Source organism: Schistocerca piceifrons, chromosome X (assembly GCF_021461385.2).
Source record: "Schistocerca piceifrons isolate TAMUIC-IGC-003096 chromosome X, iqSchPice1.1, whole genome shotgun sequence".
Lineage (NCBI taxonomy): Eukaryota > Metazoa > Arthropoda > Insecta > Orthoptera > Acrididae > Schistocerca > Schistocerca piceifrons.
This window is the reverse complement of record NC_060149.1, coordinates 253,731,281-253,753,797: the sequence shown is the minus strand read 5'-3', so window position 1 is coordinate 253,753,797 and position 22,517 is coordinate 253,731,281. Positions and strand designations below refer to the sequence as shown.

The 22,517-nt window shown below is 40.2% G+C and overlaps 1 protein-coding gene across 3 annotated transcripts in view; it reads left to right on the top strand.

The window, feature by feature from the left end:
• Positions 1-22,133, top strand: part of LOC124722475 (zinc finger protein 492-like) — a 42,610-nt gene extending 20,477 nt beyond the window's left edge. For 2 of the 3 annotated variants that reach the window (XM_047247632.1, XM_047247631.1), the window contains exons 2-3: positions 5,371-5,721; positions 19,780-22,133. In XM_047247632.1, coding sequence (XP_047103588.1) covers positions 5,371-5,721; positions 19,780-21,532 — 2,104 coding nt within the window. In that variant the 3' untranslated portion in view covers positions 21,533-22,133. The remainder of the gene's footprint in view (positions 1-5,370; positions 5,722-19,779) is intronic. The other variant, XM_047247633.1, reaches the window with a different exon arrangement.
• The last annotated feature ends 384 nt before the right edge of the window (positions 22,134-22,517 follow it).

Sequence of the window (22,517 nt, the reverse complement as noted above, 5' to 3'; positions counted from 1 at the left end):
CAAATAGTACAAGCATTAAATAGTAATATATTGCCAATTGATATTTTTATCATTTCTCCAAGGCTTTTGATTGTGTACACCTTGATACTCTCTTACAAAAACTCAAATTTTCTGGAATTGATGACTTAACACATGCTGATTTGAATCATACTTGACAAACAGAATGTAAAAGGTTGTGCTGAATATTTCAGACAATGTCGTAAAGGTAGAAAATTTTAGTGACAGGGGTAAAATCACGAAGGGAGTTCCACAGAATTCAATTTTGGGTCCACTCCTATTCCTTATATATCTGAATGACCTTCCATTTAACTTTCACTGAGCAAAATACATACTTTTTTGCAGATGACACTAATGTTACAATCAAACCCATTAGAGAGAAAGCAACGGAAGAGTTAGTAAATGATGTGTTCCATAGAATTATTAAGTGGATCCCTGAAAATGGACTCTCCCTAAATTTTTAAAAAAGAAAAAAGAAAAACTCTACATTCAGTTCTGTAAAACAAGTAGAGTCATACCAACAATGGATGTAGCACATGTGCAGGAGTCTGTAAATAGTTTAGAATACTCCAAATTTTTGGTTGTAGATATTGATGAAAACTTGAACTGGAAGAAGCATATTACCGAGCTCCTGAAACAATTAAGTTCTGCTACTTTTGCTCTTCGGACAATTGCTGGTCTTGGAAACGAATGTATCAACCTCCTGACATATTTTTCATTTTTCCACTCAACAATGTCTTACAGAATAATTTTCTGGGTTAACTCATAACTTACAAAGAAAATATTGATATCACAAAAGCAAGCAGTAAGGATAATAACTGGTGTTCGGCTATGGACGTCATATAGGTATCTCTTCAAGGAGCCAGGCATTTAACTGTGCCATCACAGTTCACATTTTCACAAATGAAATTCATCATACTAATCCATCACAATTTGAGAAGAACAGTGATGTACATACCTACAAAACTAGAGGGAAAAATGACCTTTATTACCCACTGTTAAAGCTTTCAGTGCCTCGGAAAGGAGTTCAAAATGCAGCAACACAAATGTTTAATCATGTGCCCAATATCATAAAATATCTGGCAGGTAGCAAAGCAAGTTTTAAATCTAATTTAAAATCATATCTCCTGGACAACTTTTTCTATTCCATTGACAAATTTCTATTTAATAACTGGTATACAGTATTTAAAAAATCTTGTTTTTAAGTATAGCTGCATAAGTAGGAATAAAATGACAATATCTTCATTAATGCTAACAGTAATCATGTATACATATCCTGTAAACTCACTCATTCAGCATCATTTTGATTAAAGAATCTGTTGTTGTCGTGGTCTTCAGTCTGAAGACTGGCTTGATTCAGCTCTGAATGTTACTCTATCCTCTGCAAACCTTTTCACCTCCAAATAACTACTGCAACCTACATCCTTCTGAATCTGCTTTCGTCTCCCGAGTTCTATTCAGTACTTCCTAGGGATTGATGACCCTGTAGTTTGGTCTCTTTACGCCCCAAACAAACCAACCAACCAGTACTTCCTCGTTAGTTACGTGATAAACCCATCTAATCTTCACCATTCTTCTGTAACACTACATTTCAAAAGCTTCTCTTCTCGTTTTATCTAAATTGTTTATTGTCCTTGTTTCCCTTCCATTCTTGGCTACACTCCAGGCAAATACTTTCAGAAAAGACAACCTAACATTTCAATCTATATTTGCCATTAACAAAATATCTTTTTCAGAAATGCTTTTCTTGCCATTGCCAGTCTGCGTTTATATCCCCTCTACTTTGGTCATCATCAGTTATTTCACTGCTCAAATAGCAAAGCTAATCTGTTACTTGAAATGCCTCGTTTCCTACTCTGATTCCCTTGGCATCACCCAATTTAATTCGACTGCATTCCATTATCCTTGTTTTGCTTTTGTTGTTGTTCATCTTATATCCTCCTTTTAAGACAATGTCCATGCCCTTCAACTGCTCTTCCAAGTCCGTTGCTGTCTCTGACAGAATTTCAGTGTCATCTGCAAACCTCAAAAGTTTTTATTTCTTTTCCCTGAACTTTAATTCGTACTCCAAATTTTCTCCCCCCCCCCCTGCCCCCCCTGTCTCACTCCCTTCTCAACCACTGCTTCCCTGCCATGCCCCTCAGTTCTTGTAACTACTGTCTGGTTTCTGTTCAGGTTGTAAATAGCCTTTCACTTCCTGTATTTTATCCCTACTACCTTCAAAATCTTAATGGGAGTATTCCAGACAACATTATCAAAAGCTTGCTCTAAGTCTACAAGTGCTGTAAATGTAGGTTTGCTTTCCTTAATGTATCTTTTAAGATAAGTCATAGTGTCAGTATTGGCTCGCGAGTTCCTACATTTCTCCGGAATCCAAACTGATCTTCCCCGAGTTCAGCTTCTACTAGTTTTTCCAGTCTTCGGTAAAGAATTTGTGTTAGTATTTTGCAGCCATAACTAGTTAAACTGATTTTCACACCTGTCGGCAACTGCTTTCTTTGGAATTGAAATTATTACATTCTTCTTGAAGTGTGAGGGTATTTTACTTGTCCCACACATCTTGCACATCAGAGGGAAGAGTTTTGTCATGGCTGGCTCTCCCAAGGCTACCAGTAGTTCTGACAGAATATCGTCTACTCCTAATACCTTGTTTCAACTTAGATATTTCAGAGCTCTATCAGATTCTTCTTGCAGTTTCATATCTCCCATCTCATCTTCATCTACATCCACTTCCCTTCCTATAATATTGCCTGCAAGTTTATCTCTCTTGTGTAGACCCTCTTTATACTCCTTCCACCTTTTAGGGCTGGTTTTCCATCTGAGCTCTTGATACTCATAAAGCTGCTTCTCTTTTCCCCAAAGGCCTCTTTAATTTTCCTGTTGGCAGTATCTGTCTTTCCCCTAGTGAAATGTGCTTCTAAATCCTTACATTTATCATCTAGCTATTCCTGCTTAGCCATTTTTCACTTCCTGGTGGTATCATTTTTTAAACTTTTTATTCCCTTTCACCTGCATCAGATAATCTATGGAATGTGTAGATAATGAACTAACTAACTATCTATCTGATATGGTACAGACTGAGTACTTTTGAGTATTTTCTTGATCAATAAAGTGTCCAATTTGAGGGCTTCAGGTAGCTTCATATTGTATCAGATGATCTTTTATGAGGCTTTCCATGAGCTGGAGAAGACAAAACAAGGGCCTACTTATACATATCATCTTAGCAGCCATTTCTAAATTTGATTAGCCTGGTTTTTTCTTTTAATTAAAGATGCAAAAATACTTGGACATCCCATACACTTGCTGATCATAGTATTGGACCAGCATCTTTATTAGTTCTTAAAGGTCAAAAGAAGCTTTTGCAACAATTAAAAGACTTGTGTGCCACAACAATGTAGGAAATAATCATGTCAGGAACAGTATCTCTCTTATGAGCTGCCATGTGGTGGTGCTGTAACTGTGTGGATTAGTTATTTCAATCTTTGCAACCCCTCTCATAATATAGGGAATAGATCAAGGAACCATTGGGCCAGTGGTGGGGAAAGGGGAAACAGTGAACATTGCAATATAAGTTTTTGGATAAGCTATTGATACTGCTAAAGTGGTTGCTTTTGTTACAGCTGTTAAAAAGGAGTCATATGGCATTGTTGGCTGGAAGTTCCTTAGGGGTGGGGTTAGCTATCTAATCACAAAGCATTTTCTTCCTACAGCCTCAATTCCATTTTCCACACATTGTGTGAGAGTTGTGTCTTAAGTGTGTAGATTACCATATTGGGTGTGTGATAGTGTGGTGTCATGTTTGCACTGTATGAAGATGAGAGAAGGCAGAGGGTGAAACCCAGTTCTTGCTATAGCCTACACCTCTCAGATAACATTAAGCAGACCTCCAGACTTAAAATCCACATCTGACAGACAGCTCACCATCAGCAGCATAACATGCATTCATGTCATGAGACATTATGGAGAGGTTTGGAATTTTATGCAGAACATTGGTGCCAAGTATAGTGATCAGGAGCTTTACACCACCACTCCTCCTCTGATTGTCAGCCAGATTTTGGGGGTGAAAATTTCTTCCACCACCAGCTACCAACAAGTCAAGCATCTCCACAAAGGCATGCATTAGTGACCTTGGTTAAGGAGTCAGAATTGTAGCTGTTGCTACTCCATCTGTTATCATAGCACTGAAGTTATATATGAAGTCTTCACAGGTTGTTAGCTGAGTAGCATCGTCGTCTCGTAGCAACATTTTGATGGAATGCGTCTCCATCATCTTCAGGTGAAGTGTCGGGATATCATCGGTCACAGGCTTATATCTCTGCTGGACCGCTCTCCACTTCCCGCAGCCGGCCAATCACGGCGCCTGTGGAAACGCCCGATGCGCCTGGATCGGCCGGTGTTGGTGGGGGGGGGGGGGGGAGGGGGGGCGCATGCACGGGGTTCGAGTTCCGGCGTCCATCTCTGTCTGCTCCATCCGCGGCCCTCGGTGGAACGGAACGTTCTTCTCTGATTTTCCTGATTGCAGGCTCCCAGGCTGTGCTGAGATGGTAGCCACTGTTGCAGTTGATTAGGTTGTCGTGTAACCGTATTTCTATGGACTCTTTGATTACTGAGTCCGAAAGACCATTTGTACTGCATATTTTCTTTGTGTCCTCGAAATTGAAGATGTGCTTCTCGTCAATACTATGTTCCGCCACAGCAGATTTGTTGGTCTGACCCAAGCGTACATGCCTAATGTGTTCACTGCGGCACTGTGAGATGCAACGCTGCGTCTGTCCTATATATAGTCCATAAAAATACGGTTGATGTGTCAGCCTGAAACCGGTAACCACTACAGCTGAATTTTATATCATTGCAACTGAGACAGATTAAAAAAAAATAATAATAATCATCAAATTACCCCAATACCGAACAGTTCTCTGCAGTGCACAAGACTGAAGGTTAAGACATTTTGTCATACTTGGATATAAGGTCTGCAAAAACAAATTGTTGCATACCAGTTGTTAGGAATAAATAGTGTGAAAAATTGTATATGTAAGGTGCATGTTAAATGGAGTGTTTGATGCTAATATACAATGGAAATGTAGCACAAGAAAGGCTATAGGTCCTAAACATAACTGTCTGAAAAAATACAATTTGTTGTTTGTGAAAAATCAATGATTCTAATAGAGAGCAGATGAAGTTGCTATGTAGTATCTGTTGAAAACTGAACATTTATATTTCTCTTAATCTTTTTTTAAATGTTTACCTTTTATTGTAGTTTTGTCTTATGAATAGACTTTGCTTCATTCAAGAACCATCTCCATATACATGAATCTGATTTATATTTGTTGTAGCTGACTCTTTATCTTGGAAGTATTTCTTTTCCTGTTAAAGGTTTGATTACCGGCAGGCATCTGTGCGAACATCAATGGCCCTAGAGTCAAATGCTTGGCTCTCGTCCAACAGTACAGCTGCAGGTACAACAGCAAGGGAACAGCAACAGCAGCAGCAGCAACAACAGCAGCAGCAGCAACAACAGCAGCAGCAGCCACCGCCACCACCGCCACCTCCTCCACAGCATACAGCTGTTGTAAAGACACGTGATGATCAGCTTGGTCAAGTTCCACAGCATGGTAGCCAGAATTTCATTGGAGCAGATGATAATCAGCAAAGAAGTTTGCTGAAAATACCCTCATCAGTTGTTGGCAAATGTTCCATGTTCACACAGACTGAACACACGAACAGGTAACCTTCTACCATTTCACCCACTGGGGACACCCTAAAGCATGAAATAATTTTACTTGGTGGATGCTGTTTACTGTATGTTGTTGTAATGGGTAACTGTTATGTTCAGAGTAGCTTTCTGTGTAGAATACTGTACCATTGATTCCAGTCATAGCTAGGCACTAAATTTGTTCTACTTTGTAATAGTCTCAAATGTTGTTACTTTATGGTACTGTCTGTGTGCCACTTTGTCATTAGAATGTTTTTCATTGAGGCATACTTTCTGCTTCCCCTTTTTAACCTTCTCCTCTCTCAGTATATCAGTAGCATCATGCTTCACTAGGAGCTGCTTAGGATGTTTTGGTTTGGTAACAACTTCAAGGTTATAATACTTTCCATAGCGATACTAGTACCACAGAACTATGGGCTCTCTCTGCAATTTGAGGGAAGGTTGGTGGCAGACTGAAGCTTTGAGTCTATCATTGAGACAAGCATGGGTGGCATTATTGGGAAGGTATTAGCAGAGCAAGGCAAGTGTGTAGGTCTGAGTCCTGATCTGGCACACAGTTCCAATGTATTAACAGTGTACATCACAGAAAATATTCCACAAAACTCAAGACATTTCATTTTAGTTCCAATTTCTTCACCTTCCATGTCCAGTCTGAGCTTGTGCTGTATCTCAAGTCACCTTGATTTAAATTGGATGTTAGAACCTGAACCTTCCAGCAGGAGCATTTCATATCAACATTCTTCAATCTCTAATAGATGTGTGACAGTACTTGGGGTCACAAGATGCCATGCCAACTTTAGAATATCTTATGTATATGCAAGATGCTATTTACAAGTGGGATGAGTGGCCAATTATACCAAATATAATATAATATTCTAAAGTATTAACATATTAAAACATTGTACTGAACAGATATTTGAGAACTTGCACAAGAGCTTGAATTTAAAAAGAAAAGAAGCTTTTTGAGTATAGTCCTGAAGAGCTCTCAGATTTCACTACACATTTTTCCTTTTCATATCTGACACTGTGCTAAGCTCAAACTTTAAGAAAGACACACTTAATTTGGTGTCCAGACATCAGTATTAACTTTTCGACTGATTCTCCAATATAAATTGATCTTCTAGAGTTTTACAACCAGGCACATACAGTGTACTTTCCAATTTGAGTATAGGGGAACAGAAGTATAGCCATAAACATTTCTCCATGGATTTTTTTTTTCTAGTTGCCAGGGATCCTCAGAGGAAAATGGTAATGACCTGCTAAATCATAAAGCACAAGAAATTAATGAAATTATATTCCAAGGTAGTGAGCGAAGTATTTAGAGATATGGGTTCACTTAAAAAGCAAACATGTAATGCAAATCTCAGTGGGCACTTTTGACAATCACCTTAGTTAATTGTTCTTTCCCATTAAAAATTTACAAGCAGAACTACTGCTGAGTAACAAGTCATGTTAACAAATGGCATTACAATATAATGTAGAACACAGTGGGTGCTGTATTGTAGTATGAAGGACAAAGCCCAGTTACAATACTTTGCTGCCTATAATAGTGAAAAGTGTTAAAGAATGGAATCGAACAGGCCAAAAAAGTGCCGCACATGAAGAGAACACGGCTCTCTCAGGACAAAATTAAAACTTACGTGATCAATTGGGAAAGAAGTATCAGGGCAGAAGCTAGGTGCTCAACATACACTCGTGTGCAAGACCTTAGAACAAAAGTAACTTTTGCATGATGTGTCACTGCCAATTAATGTAGCTTGATGAAACTTGGACCATACATAGAAAGAACTGCTGCAGTGTAGTATAGAAGTTAACTGAAAGAAATATGCAATGAGATGAACAGAAATGACACTTTCATTCAGAGACAGTAATTACACTGAAGTCTCCATGATTCTTGATGGTCTCTTGGACATTACGAAAGGCAGGACATGCTTCTCAATAGAGTGTGTGATCACCATGAACAGCAATGCCTGCTCTGCAATGTGCTCCCATGCTGGCCACAAGGTTGGTAAGGAGTTCTTGTGGTAGGGTATTCCATTTCTCCACCAGCACAGCTGACAACTGCTGGATGGTCAATGGTGCATGTGGATGTGCTGCAGTACATCTCCCCAATGCATCTCATATGAATTTGATGGAATTTAAGTTGAGGGAACAGACAATTCAATCCATTCACAGAATATCCTCTCGTTCCAATAGTTCCTCCACCAGTGCTGTTTGATGTGGTCACACATTGTCATCCATAAAAATGAAGTCTGGGCAGAATACATTCCTGAAAAGACACACACGGGGAAGAAGTATAGAGTCACATTAACATTGACAAGCTGTCAGATTCAGATCCCGCGTGTCTGTTGTGGTTGTAAGTTTGGTTGTTAAAATAACAATATGGTAGTTGGGAGCAGAATAATCAATCAACATTAATCAGTGAGTATAACGTGTTCAAAGATTTGGAGGTCAGTACATCCATGCAACATTATACCTCCCCATACCATAACACCTGGACCACCAAAACAATCATGTTTGACAGTACTGGGTGCAGCCTCTTATGGCAAGGGGTCGGAACACACAATGCACGCAAGAACATTGTTGAACATGATCCAGGAGGACGATGGTTCAAACACATGTCTGGCCATCCTGATTTAGGTTTTCTGTGGTTTCCCCTAAATTGCTTAAGGCAATTGTTGGGATGGTTCCTTCGAAAAGAACATGGTGGATTTCTTTCTCCATCCTTCCCTAATCTGAGTTTGTGCTCCATCTCTAATGACCTTGTTGTTGATGGGATGTTAAGCTCTAACCTCCTCCTCCTCCTCCTCCTCAAACATGCTTGTTTTGGTGGTCCAGTTGTTATGATATGGGGAGACATAATTTTGTATGGGTGTACTGACCTCCAAATCTTTGAACATCAGTTAGTGTTATTGTGACACTGTGCTTCTTCCTCACGTTTGTCTCTTCATAAGTGCATTTGTCTCTGACTTGAGTTTTATGTGTGAAACTGCATGAAACAGCACTGGTGGAGGTACTCTTGGAATAAGAGGATATTTGGTGAATGGACTGCCTTGCCCACTCTCCAAACTTAAATCCCATTGCACATGTGTGGATGCATTGGGGAGACATATTGCAGTACGTCCACATGCACGCACAAATGACCATCCAGCAGTTATTAACCACAGTAGTGGAGGAATGGAACCATACTGGTGGAGGAGTGGTAGTTTGTTAGTCAGTCAAGTCAGTCATATTCATGTTCTGGGGATCATTTGCAAGATAAACCGCAATGATGTGCAACAAGTAATTTTACATTTATATTCCAAATTAATTAAGTTTTTTTTAAATACACAGATGTGAGTTAGTAATGACTAACCACCACCCGCTTACACATCGCAATAATAGAAATTATTATACAGAATAGAGAAGGTGTCAAGGAACAACTTAAAAAGTTTGTTTTCAAATTTTACATTGCTGTCTGTCAGGCATTTTATATCCCTGGCACATTTCTCTATATACAAGTCCCCAACTATGATCTCCTAAGTCAACATTCCCTATATTCAGACTGACGAACGCTGTGAAGACAGCATCATCTGCTCATAACTCATTCCGCTCTTCTCAGTAGTACAGGAAAGTCCTATTTATATGCCTTCATTTGCACTCAGCACTACTACTAGAAGGTTAAATGATTCTGCTGTATGCCCTGTGCATGGTTGATCAAGCAGTTAACCCATAATGCCCTTCCTATTTGGTACACTTGGAATTTTCCTACTGTACATCTTTTGGACCTTGCAACAAAGAGGCGAGTCACATGCCGCTGTTATGCATCTGAGACTGGTTATCGAGTTCAAATATTAGCTTGTCCCCTTCCAGAGTCAGCGCAATTGCGCAGCCACCCCTTGGTCAAGAACTTCTTCTTAAACTGAACTAATGGATTCCTTGGAATATTTCTTACGTTTGCGACGTGTTCCTTCCCCCAGGGAAAATTTTGTAAGCTTGGACCTCTGAGGTTATAAAATTTTCATGGCCTAACCGTGCATGCCAGTGGATTGTACCATCGCTTTATTTCCAAACACACAATTAGGTATTACAGGCTTGTTAATACAGATTCATGATAAAATAGTTTTCACACTGTAAAACTTTTGTATATTGTTCACATGAACAGTATAGAATCATAGCTTTTAGTAGTATGTGACTTATTGGATACCTTTTCTCACAGAATTACTATTTTTCTTCATGAGTGTTCATCATATACTACATCACTACACATAATTCATGGATATAGATTACATTTTCACGTAATACAAAATTCATATCACTGGAATCATTGGTATCATAATAAAGAAACACATTTTTTTACAATTATCACATTGGAACACAATATTGTTGGATATAGTTTAAATATTTACATGATACAATGTTCAGTTTACTAGACTCAGTAGAGATACCTCCTACTGTACCATTTGTCAGCCTGTAACTTGGGTGGCTCTACCATTGGCATTTCTGCTTCTACTTTTCTGGGAGGTTGGGGCATCTAGCTTCATTGCTTCCACAACACTCAGTCAAAATGAGTAGTATGCTGGATTGCTCTAGCATTGTACTCAACTAACTCTTCCTCTTCAACGTAGCATTCTGCTTGAGGAGAATGTGTATACCTTACTATGTTTTTAAGAGTGTTACTGGTCACTACTGTATTACTTTAATTAATGACAGTGCATACTGCCTTTTAACCATTACATTTGATATACTGGATACTCGTGTACCCTAACTATAGTGCCCTATGCTGACCTCAGTTATTTGCACAAATACCAGATGCATCCTGATCATCACCAGCACTTACTATGTACCTACATGTATAATTTGACATTAATACCTACATCAGAATATTTTATGGTATGTGTGGCTGGTATACATGGCTGTTAATTGTGTAAACACATTTTATTTTCCTTATGTATCACCAGGTCTTACATAGATTTGGTGTGAGCAAATTGATCTTAGTTTGTTACACCCTGTTTTTGTGTGTAACAGATCTGAAGGTGGCAGTAGCCGAAACCGGTAATAGTGAAGTGTAAAAATGCGTGTGATTAAGACGGGCCTTTAAAATAAAGTGCCGCAATATGATCATGGACTCATTTTCATACTTTTGTTTTCAACTGATGACTACTGTATTAGCTACACACACCTTATTACAACATCTTCCTCCAAATTTACAAAATTGTCGACCACATCTCTGACAGCACTTACAGTAGATACACAAATAAGAAGTTATAATTAAAAAACAGAGTAATATTGTACCAGTGTACTACCACATGGAGTACTTGCTCCTCAACCAACCTCTGAATGTTGTGTATTGTTATTAGTCGATTTCAAATTGTAGATCTTCCATTTCATGTCCAGCAACCTTAAGGTGGTCCAAATGCTTAACTACATGCTCTAATAGTAAAATTATAGGAATCTGGGATACTTCGTGTTTTTATTCCTGTGCTAGACAACAATCCATGTCTATATTTAACTTAGATATTACGTCTATTTTACTGGTTTTGTTGCGTATCATATGTTTATACTACAACATTATCTGTGTAGCATAGCCCTGACATTTACTTAGAAAGCTTGCCTTGCCCATGCTTCTCACAGTGAGGTGAGTAGGAGATAGATCGTTACACAGTATAGTCAAACCTTTTTGCTTTGAGGCAACATACAACCATTCGTTGTCTTGTATCTGCATCCAGATACTATGTACTTAAGATTGCAATCTTTTGGAATTTCTCTTACGGGCTGAAGCGTGCCAGCTTCATACTGTTCATGATTGTACATGGACATCGGCATGAAATGCTGCCTACATATCTGACATCTTAGGGTGACCATTTACCATAGCACTGGACAGCTCCACATACTGTCACTTCACTTTGTCCAAGGTCAGGAATATAAGTGAATAATCACTTCATCATATCAAATTCAGCTGGTAAGGGCCAAACCGTATATAGAGTATATACATTGCTATTAAACTAAGGATACACTCAACACACAATGCAACGTAGTACTTGCTAAAAATATGTCTAAATCCATTATCTGCAGCAACTGATACCATTGGCCTTAAGTGAGTTCAATAGGAAATCTCTTTTCTTTCAAATCCTCCTCAGTAAGCTCAAGGTGCTTAATTTGTACAGAATTTATCGAGTGTGGCTTCAATAGGCCCTTTTGTGCATTCACTATGGTAGAAATCAACAAGTCATATTGCCATCCTAGTTCATTAAACATGGCTGTAAGTTGCTCTAGTTGCTGTTAATGTTATTAAGATCATGGTGTGTTGTACCTTCTTACTTGTACTGTTTTTGTATTCTTCTACATGTACTCTCAGTTTTCTAATCCCATTGTTAATAGTGTACTCATTCTTAGTCACTGTGTTTATTGTTTGATTTATCCCTGTTAGTCATGCTGTCACTTTAGTCACTTGTCCTTTTGACAATCGCAACAGTTCTGTCTGTTGTTCTTCTTGCTCTAAAGAAGGATTCACCATCTTCATCTAGTGTACCTAACAATATCTTGCTAGTCTCACCAATAAAATTTAGTATTCCTCATTTTATCCTTGTATTCTCGTACCTAGATAACTGTCCAATTAACTCTTTCACTTGTGGAATTTTTCCTACATGCTGTGTGATCGTCTGCTGTATGCTTTTGCACTTGCCTTTGCTTACCTTACCTAGATACAACTGCATAAGGCAGCGCGTTAGACTTGTCTGGCCACTCACTGTATTTCCTCAAACTTCTCGTGTAGTTCCTTTAGGTCAAAATAGCTAACTATTCTCCAAGTTTATTGTACAGACTGACCATACTGTTGTTATCATAATATATTCCCGGAACCAACTGGAACTGTTGTATCCTTAAATCTTGTGACTGCATTCCTCTTTCCGTGGGGCAGGTCACCAACACACTTCCCATAAGTGCTGTTACCCAGAGTGCCCATCCCCCTGGCATCTGTAATAGAAAGAAACTATCAGCCTACTGGTCGTACCCTCACTCCAGAAAAACTGTTTTAATTGATTTGCATGCACTTTTATACATTTCTTTCCCGTAATCTAAAAATCACATTTGGCTCTTTCACATCCACAGCAGTATATGGCCCTCACCGTGTACTATCTAATTTGTTGCTGCATCCCCTTCGTACACTTTCATCATAAAGTAACATGCAGTCATGCTTCTGGAACACTTTTGGACTCTGGGTCTTGTCATAATTTAACTTATACTTTTCCTTGTGCTGATGTCACTACTTGAGCAGCCTGATGCAGCATTTGCATCTTTTGTACATTTCAGTTGCATATTCATAGTAATTACAAATCACATTTGCCAGTTGCTTCTGGAGCCAAAGTTATAGGTTAAATTTCCTACCGAAAAATAATTCAAACGAGGTGTTCCCTATTGTACTACAAAGTGTCGTGCTATATGCAAACGAGGTGTACGGTACCAAATGGTCCCAATCTGATTGACTGCGACTAATATAGTATCGTAACACCTTTGTTAGCATACAGTGGGTGTGTTCCAGTGCACCTTTGGTTTGTGGGTGATAGCTTGTGTCTGGGCATTTTATATCTTTAATGGCTTACATGTCTGCCTCATGCATGGTACCACTTATAAAATCGTGTGGTTGATGCATTGCTGCGTATTAGAAGTATATGCAATGCAGGTACAGAGCCCAAACACAGTTGACTGAGCCAATTCTCACTTAGTAGTGACGTTGCTATCCCAAACCTTACGATTACATTCTCAAATAGTTTTCGCACAGCCATGTCAGCGTCTTATCGGTCAATTGGCTTGGCTAAAACAAATTAAGTTAGTGTATCTTGAAATGTCAGAATGAGTCAGTTACCTGCATTTGTTTGCGGTAACAGTTCTACGATGTCAGTACTGCATCTTTCAAATACAAATTCTGGTGTTGGGGTCAATTCCAATGGCTGCTTCGTCTTTGTCTGTGTTATATTGTTTATCTGACAGCTCTCACAAGTCTTAATAAATTCCTCTATATCAACCTTCATCCCAGGCCAAGTACAATATTGTTTCATCTATTCATAAGTTCTCCCCATCCCCCGATGTCCACCTATAGGGGATATGTTCATCTGAGTTAATAGCCAGTTTGTGTGCTGGATTCATTGTGCTCTCCGTGCTTAGCAATGGTGTGTCAACGTTTTCACCCTCAGCTGTCTGCTCTGTTGTCTCAGCGATTGTTTTTATCGCTTTGCCAGCTCTTTCTGTGCATGTCTCCAAGGTTCCCGGCTGTGACTGGCTTATTATCACAAACACTCACATCCTCAGCTGGCTCAGTCAACTGTGTTTGGGCTCTGTACCTGCATTGCATATACTTCTAATATGCGACAATGCATCAGCCACACGATTTTGTTTGCCTTCCTTGTAAAGTATTTGATTATCATACTCTTCCAGTTTTAAATGGAACTTCATCATCCAGGAAGACGGATCAGAGGTGCTGCGTAACAACACTAGTAGTTTGTGCTCCATGATAATCTTAAACTTTCTGCTGAACAGAAATATTTCACAGCCTAAACTATTGCTAACACTTCATGTTCTACCATGTTGTACTTCTGTTCAGCTTTGTTAAGGGTCATCAGATTGGCAGGTCTTTCCCATCTGCTCTTGGCTAAGTATATGCTGATCGCGTGATGGCTTGCGTCTGTCATAATGAAAAGTTCCTTAGTGAAACCTGAATACACGAATACTGTTTGCAACTCAAGTATCTTACCCCTGATTCAGTAGTGCATCTATGGTGATCTTTGTGACAGCAACCATTTTTCTGTTGTTTTCTCCCTTTCCACATTGGTCACTTTGGAAAGCTGACTGGCAGACTTTCTCGTCTACAGCTACTTTTGCAGCCAGTTATACAACGGATATTGACAAAGTAGTACAAGATATTATTATTCATGCTGCAGCAGCAATTCCCTACGCCTATGGCTCATCCCACCAACAGCCAGTGCTATGGTGGTCTGAAAATGTGGTCACAGCTATCAGGGAATGCCAGAAGGTGTGTCAATGGCATAAGTTGCATCCTTTAAGGGATAATTTAATAGCATTCAAGAGACCCTAGGTGAAAGTGCAGTTTTTGATAAAGAAAACGAAGCAGGAGTGTTGGGAGCAATATGTATCATCCGTGCGATCCCATACCCTATCATCCCAAGTATGGACTAAACTCTGCTGCATTTGCAGCCATCCATCACCTACGACGGTTCCTGGCATCGTTGTCAATGGTAACGTCTGCACTGATCCCGTGATACATGCCGACTGTTTTGTGGCTCACATTGCTGAGGTGTCTGCTTGTAGTAATTACCATCTTCATTTCCTGACCCAGAAACACCTTTGTGAGCACTGCCCAGTAGCCTTCCATGCATATGGTTCTCTATCATAAAATGCTCCTTTTAGTGAATGGTAGCTTGGCAGGACTTTGGCAGATTGTCAAGATACAGCCCTTGTACCCAACAAAATCCACAACCAAATGCTCAGACATCTTCATGCTGACAGCATGAAACATATTCTCGGGCTTTTTAATCGTATTATGTGGGAAGGAGAATTTTTCTCTCAATTGCGGGAAGGTATTATTATTCCTGTCCTGAAACTGGGAAACGATCCACATATTTTAACAAAATACTGGCCAGTCTCTCTGATGAATGGCCTGTGTAAGCTATTCAATCAAATGGTCAGGCACCGTCTTTGTTGGTGCCTTGAAGCCAGGGGCCATATGTCATGATTCCAAAGTGACTTTCAGGCTTTCCAGTCGAACACAGATCACCTGGTTCATCTGAAATCTGCAATGCTCAATGCTTTTGCACATTACCAATGTCTCATTGCTGTGTTCTTTGATCTACAGAAGGCATATGATATACCTGGCAACATCACATTTTGTCTACACTGCACGAGTGAGGTTTTCGGGGAAGTTTACCCATTTTTATCCAGAATTTTCTATCTCTCCAACTTTTTTGGGTCAATATAGTTTCAGTTCTCAGTAACCGATGTGTACAGGAAGCTGGAGTACCTCAGGGATCAGTTCTGAGTGTAAAACTGTTCACTATCACCATCAATGGCATTGTTAATGCAGTGGGCCCCACAGTCTCTCCGTCTCTGTATGTGGATGATCTTTGCCTGTACTATGCCTCTGCACACAACTGTGCACCACTGAGCGCTAACTACAGGGAGTACTACAGGGAATATGTTTGGAGAGTACATGACTGGGCTTTGAATCATGGCTACCAATTTTCTCCTGCAAAATCAAGAGTTTTGCATTTTTGCTGATGCCAGACTATGCACCTGCACCCATAAATTTATCTTCATGAACAGTTACTTGAAGTTATTGGAACGTTTCAATTCTTAGGTATTTTATTTGACAACAAGCTAACTTGGCTGCCACATGTCTGCCGACTCAAGGCAGCTTGCTTGAAGAAGCTAACTCCTCATGGTGCATGGACCACATAGTTCTTCTGTGAGTCTACAAAGCACTGATTTTATATCACTTGGATGAAATGTGTTGCCTATGGGTTGGCAGCACCATCTGCACTGAGCTTTCTGAATCTGGTTCACCACACTAGTGTGTGGTTGGCAACAGGGGGCCTTATGTACGAGCCCTGTTGACAGCCACCTGGCAGAAGAGAAGCTGGTGTCCCACTGTTGAGGGGGGGGGGGGGGGGCTGTTAGACGACGGCAGCTTCTGGCTAATTCCAAGCCACCATCTGTCAGATGCCTTCAACTCTGTTCCACAACCAACAGTTCAGACTGTTTACACACTGCTCAAAACTGGGTAGACCAGTTGGGATCTGACTCGATACTCTTCTGAAGAACCTCCAACAGCCTCCTTTAGTTTGTGTTTTGTGTTCCTAGGGCTCCCTCTCGAACACCCCCTCCCCCTCTGTGTTCTGTACCCTGTCCTGTGATATGGATGGACCTCTTTTGTGGCCCCAAGAAGGATGCTGATCCTACTCTTCTCTGACACCTGATTCGTTTCATCCTCCATGATTATGCATCTACACAGACAGATTGAAAGTCAGTGACGGGGTTTGTTATGTTTTCACATGTGCAAGGTGACACAAGAAACACTCTCTGCCAAGTGCCTGCAGTGTATACACTGCAGAGTTGGTTGCCATATCTCAGGCTTTGCAGTACATCAGATCCCTTGCCACGACAAACTTTCTGAGCTTTATTGACTCCATGAGTTGCATAAAAGGCATATTCCTGTGCTATCCCAAAAATTTTTTGGTCCCCAACATCTAGGACCTATGGGTTGACCTCTACAGCTCTGGAAAGACAGTGGCCTTCATCTGGACAGCGAGCCACATAAGCATTCCAGGAAACGAACTTGCTGACTGTCTCGCTAAAGACATCACTAGAGGAAATCAACTTGATGTCGGAGTACCAGGCCCAGACTTACAATTACAACTTTGACGCTATATTTGAGGCTCTGGGAATTGGGATGCAGGCTACTATGACCCAAAACAAGGGCGATAAAAGGTCCACTAAGGTGTGGCATACGTCTCTCCAGGCCTCTCAGAAAGATGCCCTTGTGTTGTGGCCTCAGGAGCCTCACTCATTTGTTTCTTCTGCATCAGGAGAATCCTCCTCACTGCAGCTGCAGTAGTTATCTATCATGTTACAACTATTCTCACACGGTTTTTCCAACTCTTTGACTTCCTTGTATAGTTGGAGCAGCCAAGTCCTCACTTGCAACTTCCTGGCAGATTAAAACTGTGTGCTGGACCGAGACTCGAACTCGGGACCTTTGCCTTTCGCGGGCAAGTGCTCTACCATCTGAGCTACCCAAGCACGACTCACGCCCCGTCCTCACAGCTTTACTTCTGCCAGTACCTTGTCTCCTACCTTCCAAACTTTACAGAAGTTCTTCTGCGAACCCTGCAGAACTAGCACTCATGAAAGAAAGGATATTGCAGAGACATGGCTTAGCCACGGCCTTGGGGTTGTTTCCAGAATGAGATTATCACTCTGCAGTGGAGTGTGCACTGATATGAAACTTCCTGGAAGATTAAAACTGTGTGCCGGACCGAGACTCGAACTCGAGACCTTTGCCTTTTGCAGGCAAGTGCTCTACCATCTGAGCTACCCAAGCACGACTCACACCCCGTCCTCACAGCTTTAATTCTGCAAGTACCTCGTCTCCTACCTTCCAAACTTTACAGAAGCTCTCCTGCGAACCCTGCTAGTTGTGCAGGAGACAAGGAGGAATTCTCTGCTTGAAAATGTTTCTTGTGTTGTGGTTGTGTAAGAGAAATATCTACTGGAACTTTTTTTGTGATTAGTAACAAATCCATTAATGAGAAAAAGTATGCTGTCTTTGGTGCGTGATTACCTCGTGAAGAAGACCATCAGTTTGTGTTGCTTATTAGATACCAGTTACAATATATTACACTTTAAGGACATGCATTTTAAATCCAGATAGAACAGCCACCTGTTGGTTGATTGTTTAACTTTCATTTCAGATAAGAATTACATGAATATGAGACAGGTTTTAAAGATTTGTGTGTTGTCAGGACTACTCCTGTGATGTCCTACGCAGCAGATGGCTCACCCATTGTTTGATTATCCATATAAAAGTAACTTGTATTGTAAACTTCCATTGATTTACAACTATATTGTTTTAGTTTAGGAGAAACAATGCAAAATTTATCCATAAATATTTTGTCTGAATTCATCAGTTGATTTTTGCTTCATTCTTACCCATTTTATCTACAGGGAAGGAAAATGTCCAATAACCAGTCCTTTCTGTTCTAAAATTCCGAAATCAAACCAAACTGTGGCAGCTGGGAATTGCTACCCTAAATGAAATCTATGCTGTGACAATGATTAAATTACCGAGTACTGGCAAGTTGGTAGCAGCCCCAAAGGGATTGGGGTGGAAATGTATGTCTGTCAAGAAACATGCTTCATTGTCTTAACAGTTTTCAACATTTTCTTTTTAATTTTGTTGCACCTTAATTTCTCCTGTGTGCTTTACATAGATTATCAGCAGCTAACAGAGTACTTTATGGATGAAGACGTTTCTTTGATATCACATTGAGTTTGTACTCTTCACAAAAACTTTCATTGAAGTAGGATGATAGCCGTCTACCTCATGTGGTCATTACTACTCAGCTTCTACAAAAATATTCTCGAATAGTTCTTATTTTTATTATGCAACATCTAGTTTCATAACCATGAACTCCACAGCATCAGAGATTTTGAAAATTACAGTAATTTCCCTGCTGCAGTAAATGAAAACTGGAATGTTTAGATTGTGAGAATGTTATCAGTTATCCCAGACTTTGCTGGTACTCATAGTTGACAAGCCAGTATTTGTCCCCTCCAATATATCTTACAACAGCCTTAGGATGCGCTCTCTCTCTCTCTCTCTCTCTCTCTCTCTCTCTCTCTCTCTCACACACACACACACACACACACACACACACACACAGATACACAGATATAGGAGATACGGAGATACGTCAAAATATTACTTAGAAGATTATAACGTGAATAATTAGTAACTATTATTAGATATCTGAATATATTTTATGTGACATAATACTAATTTATATCTTCTACAGTATATCTTAAAACGTGGAAAATATAGATGAAATATCAATATGAATATTAGGCTAGATTGCTAGAGGAGGCATTGAACAACAGGCAGGCACATGTAATAGTAGACTATTACCCAGATTCTAGCTATCAGAGAAAGTCCATCATATATAGGAACAACTCACAGTGCGCAACTCACACCCAGATGCCTGTCATATTAAATGTGCCTATCTGGTGTTCTGTGACAGATCTATGTATCAAATAGCAATCTATCCTAATAATTATATAATTTACATCTCAGGAATAAATGAAGATCATTTAGAATATGTTTGTAAGTTACAAGTTTTATTTCTAAAATATAGTGCAATAAATTGGCAGAGAAAATTGTTTTTTACATATGATATTGTCTCTCTCTCTCTCTGTACCTGAACACCTGTGAATGCTTGCATTAGTGCAATGAAGTGTGGTGTATGTAAGCATGTAATTTCTTCTTTTTCTCTTTTGCTTTTTTTTTGCCTTTTTCTTTATAGGTTCACACAGACAGAACATCCAGCTGCCAGGTATGGTGGTATTTGTCTAGAAAACGGCAGTAACGGAGGTAACTGTAAAGCAGATTCATCTACCATGTTTGACCCAGCAGGTATGCAGCAGCAGGGCACCAGTTCACAGATGTATAGTGCTTCATCTGATAAAAATAAGGATCCTGAGAAAACATCTAGCAGTGCATCAGCGGATTTCCCTTTCTGCTACAACGTGAACATGCTTCAGAAAGTCCACCAACAGAGCAATTCAGCTGTACCTGTTGGAGGAATAAGTGGTGATGACAAAGGCTGCTATAGATTTGATGTAGCTCAACCATTTGGATACAATTATGCATTAGTTAATCAGATGTCTTTGGCAGCTGCTGCATCAACTGCAACATTTAAGTGTGATGTTTGTGGTTTAGTGTTTGCTCATCTCTCTCTCTTAAATCATCATAAAAGGATACATAACACAACTAATATGCTGGCAACTGGAGCTCAAAATGCTGCAGAAAGTGAACGCCAGTTTACTTGTGATATGTGTGGTGTGAGTTTTAGTTTAGCAGGGGAACTTAAGAGCCACAAGAATGGAGTTCATGGGAAAGCTAATCAGAATCAGCAGCACATAGGAAGTAAGTGCTGTGAGTCTTGTGGTGTTGAATTAGCTTGTGAACATAACGGTGGTAATTTGGTGAAAGGTAAGAAGAATGGAAAGTTTGTGAAATGTGAATCATGTCAAGAAATGATGTCAGGCAGCAGTTCAGGTTCTGGCTCCACTCCTGTGTACAGCAATAGCAGTGGTTCGGGGAGTGAGAGTGGTGGTACCAACAATGCTGCAAATAATACAAATCTGGGTGAGATAAAACCTGGGCATCATCCAGTGAAACGTAGAGGTGTGGCCAGTGTTACAAAATGTCATAAATGTAATGGATCTGGCATCATTTTCATTGGTGGGCCTCGTAACGCAACAGCTGTTGACAAACCCTTCCACTGTAATGTTTGTGATGGAACATTTTCAAGATATTCTAGTTTGTGGAGCCACAAAAGATTGCATAGTGGCGATAAACCTTTTAAGTGTGAAATCTGTGGTCTCGCATTTGCGAAAGCGGCATACCTGAAAAACCATGCTCGTGTGCACACGGGAGAAAAACCTTTCAAGTGTGCCGTTTGCGGGATGCAATTCTCACAGTCCCCACACTTGAAGAACCATGAGAGGATACATTCGGGTGAACGTCCGTACCAGTGTGAAGTGTGCGACAAGACATTTGCCCGTCATTCGACACTATGGAATCACAGACGTATTCACACCGGTGAGAAACCTTACCGATGTGAAGTCTGCGGCTCTGCATTCAATCAAGCTACCCACCTAAAAAATCATGCCAAGGTCCATACTGGTGAGAAACCACACCGATGCGACATTTGTGAGGTTGGCTTTTCTGACAGATTCGCTCTGAAGCGCCACCGTGGTATACATGAAAAGTATGGAAGAACGTCTGTTAGTGCTTCAAATAATCCAACTGGAAATGTGCAGAACAGTCAGGTACCTCCAAATACTTCAAATGTGAATGTTAGTAGTGTTAATGTAAATTCTGTTTCTAATGTAAATGCTGTGAATGTTAACAATGTTAATAACAGAAATGGGTCAAACCCAAATTCAGCTTCAAATAATTCACAAGCTGGCATAGACGACCTATACAAATGTGAGGTTGGAGGGCCAGTGGCATTTCCTGGTTGTTCCAGGCCCCATGATGAGAAACAGTGAAAGGGAGAGTGCTCTTACATGTAACCCTATTGTAAATAACAGTATTGAGACAGTCACAGTCTATAATGTGTAATTATGAAGGTTACATATATGTCCACTAGCATTTTCTGAACTGTGATTTTCTCAGTAGAGCACTAGGATTGCTGCTAGAGATCCCTTTCTTTTCGGGGTGATTGGGGATTGTAGCTTGATCTGTTTAGTGTGTATTGTCATCATTATTAGGCAGCCTTCAGGAGTTACTCATGGTTCATGATCCCTTTGAGATGGCAGAACATTTAATTTGTGCTTCCACTGTTCACAATGAAGTGCTACTAACAAACTTTGACGCTTGTGCCTCAGCCAACCTGGTCCTTGGCAAAACCACATAACATAATATACTGTGTGGAAGACTCCATGAATGGTTCCCCATTAAAATATCTTCTGATAAAAAATAGTGCACCACATTGTGACACACAGCTATTGACCCTGTTAGTACTCCATGAATTTATTGGTTCTAGCGTATTGCCTGAGAGTGGTGCAAGGCACATTTGCTTCCAGAAATGTGATACAAATGCTCACTGTCATTGGTCAACAAGATAAATAAAGATATGAAGATGGTATCTGTTCTTTCGGACATGTCTGAAAGAATAGATACCATCGGTGGCCATGCAGCTCTCTTAGAATGAAATGATAATTAAATCAAGACCTAAGCTGTCGACAGGCGTTGATATACATCGACAGGGACAGTTGAAAATGTGTGTCCCGACCAGGACTCAAACCCGGGATCTCCTGCTTACATGGCAAAGGCTCTATCCATCTAAGCCACCGAGGGCACAGAGGATAGTGCGACTGCAGGGATTTATCCCTTACACGCTCCCCATGAGACCCACATTCTCAACTTAATGTCCACACACTACTTTCGTAGTGCCCCTGCCCGTTACACTCATTACTCGCAGCAGACAATCTTACCGAGTCCCGTAAGAGTTCGGGCAATGCGTGTTCATCC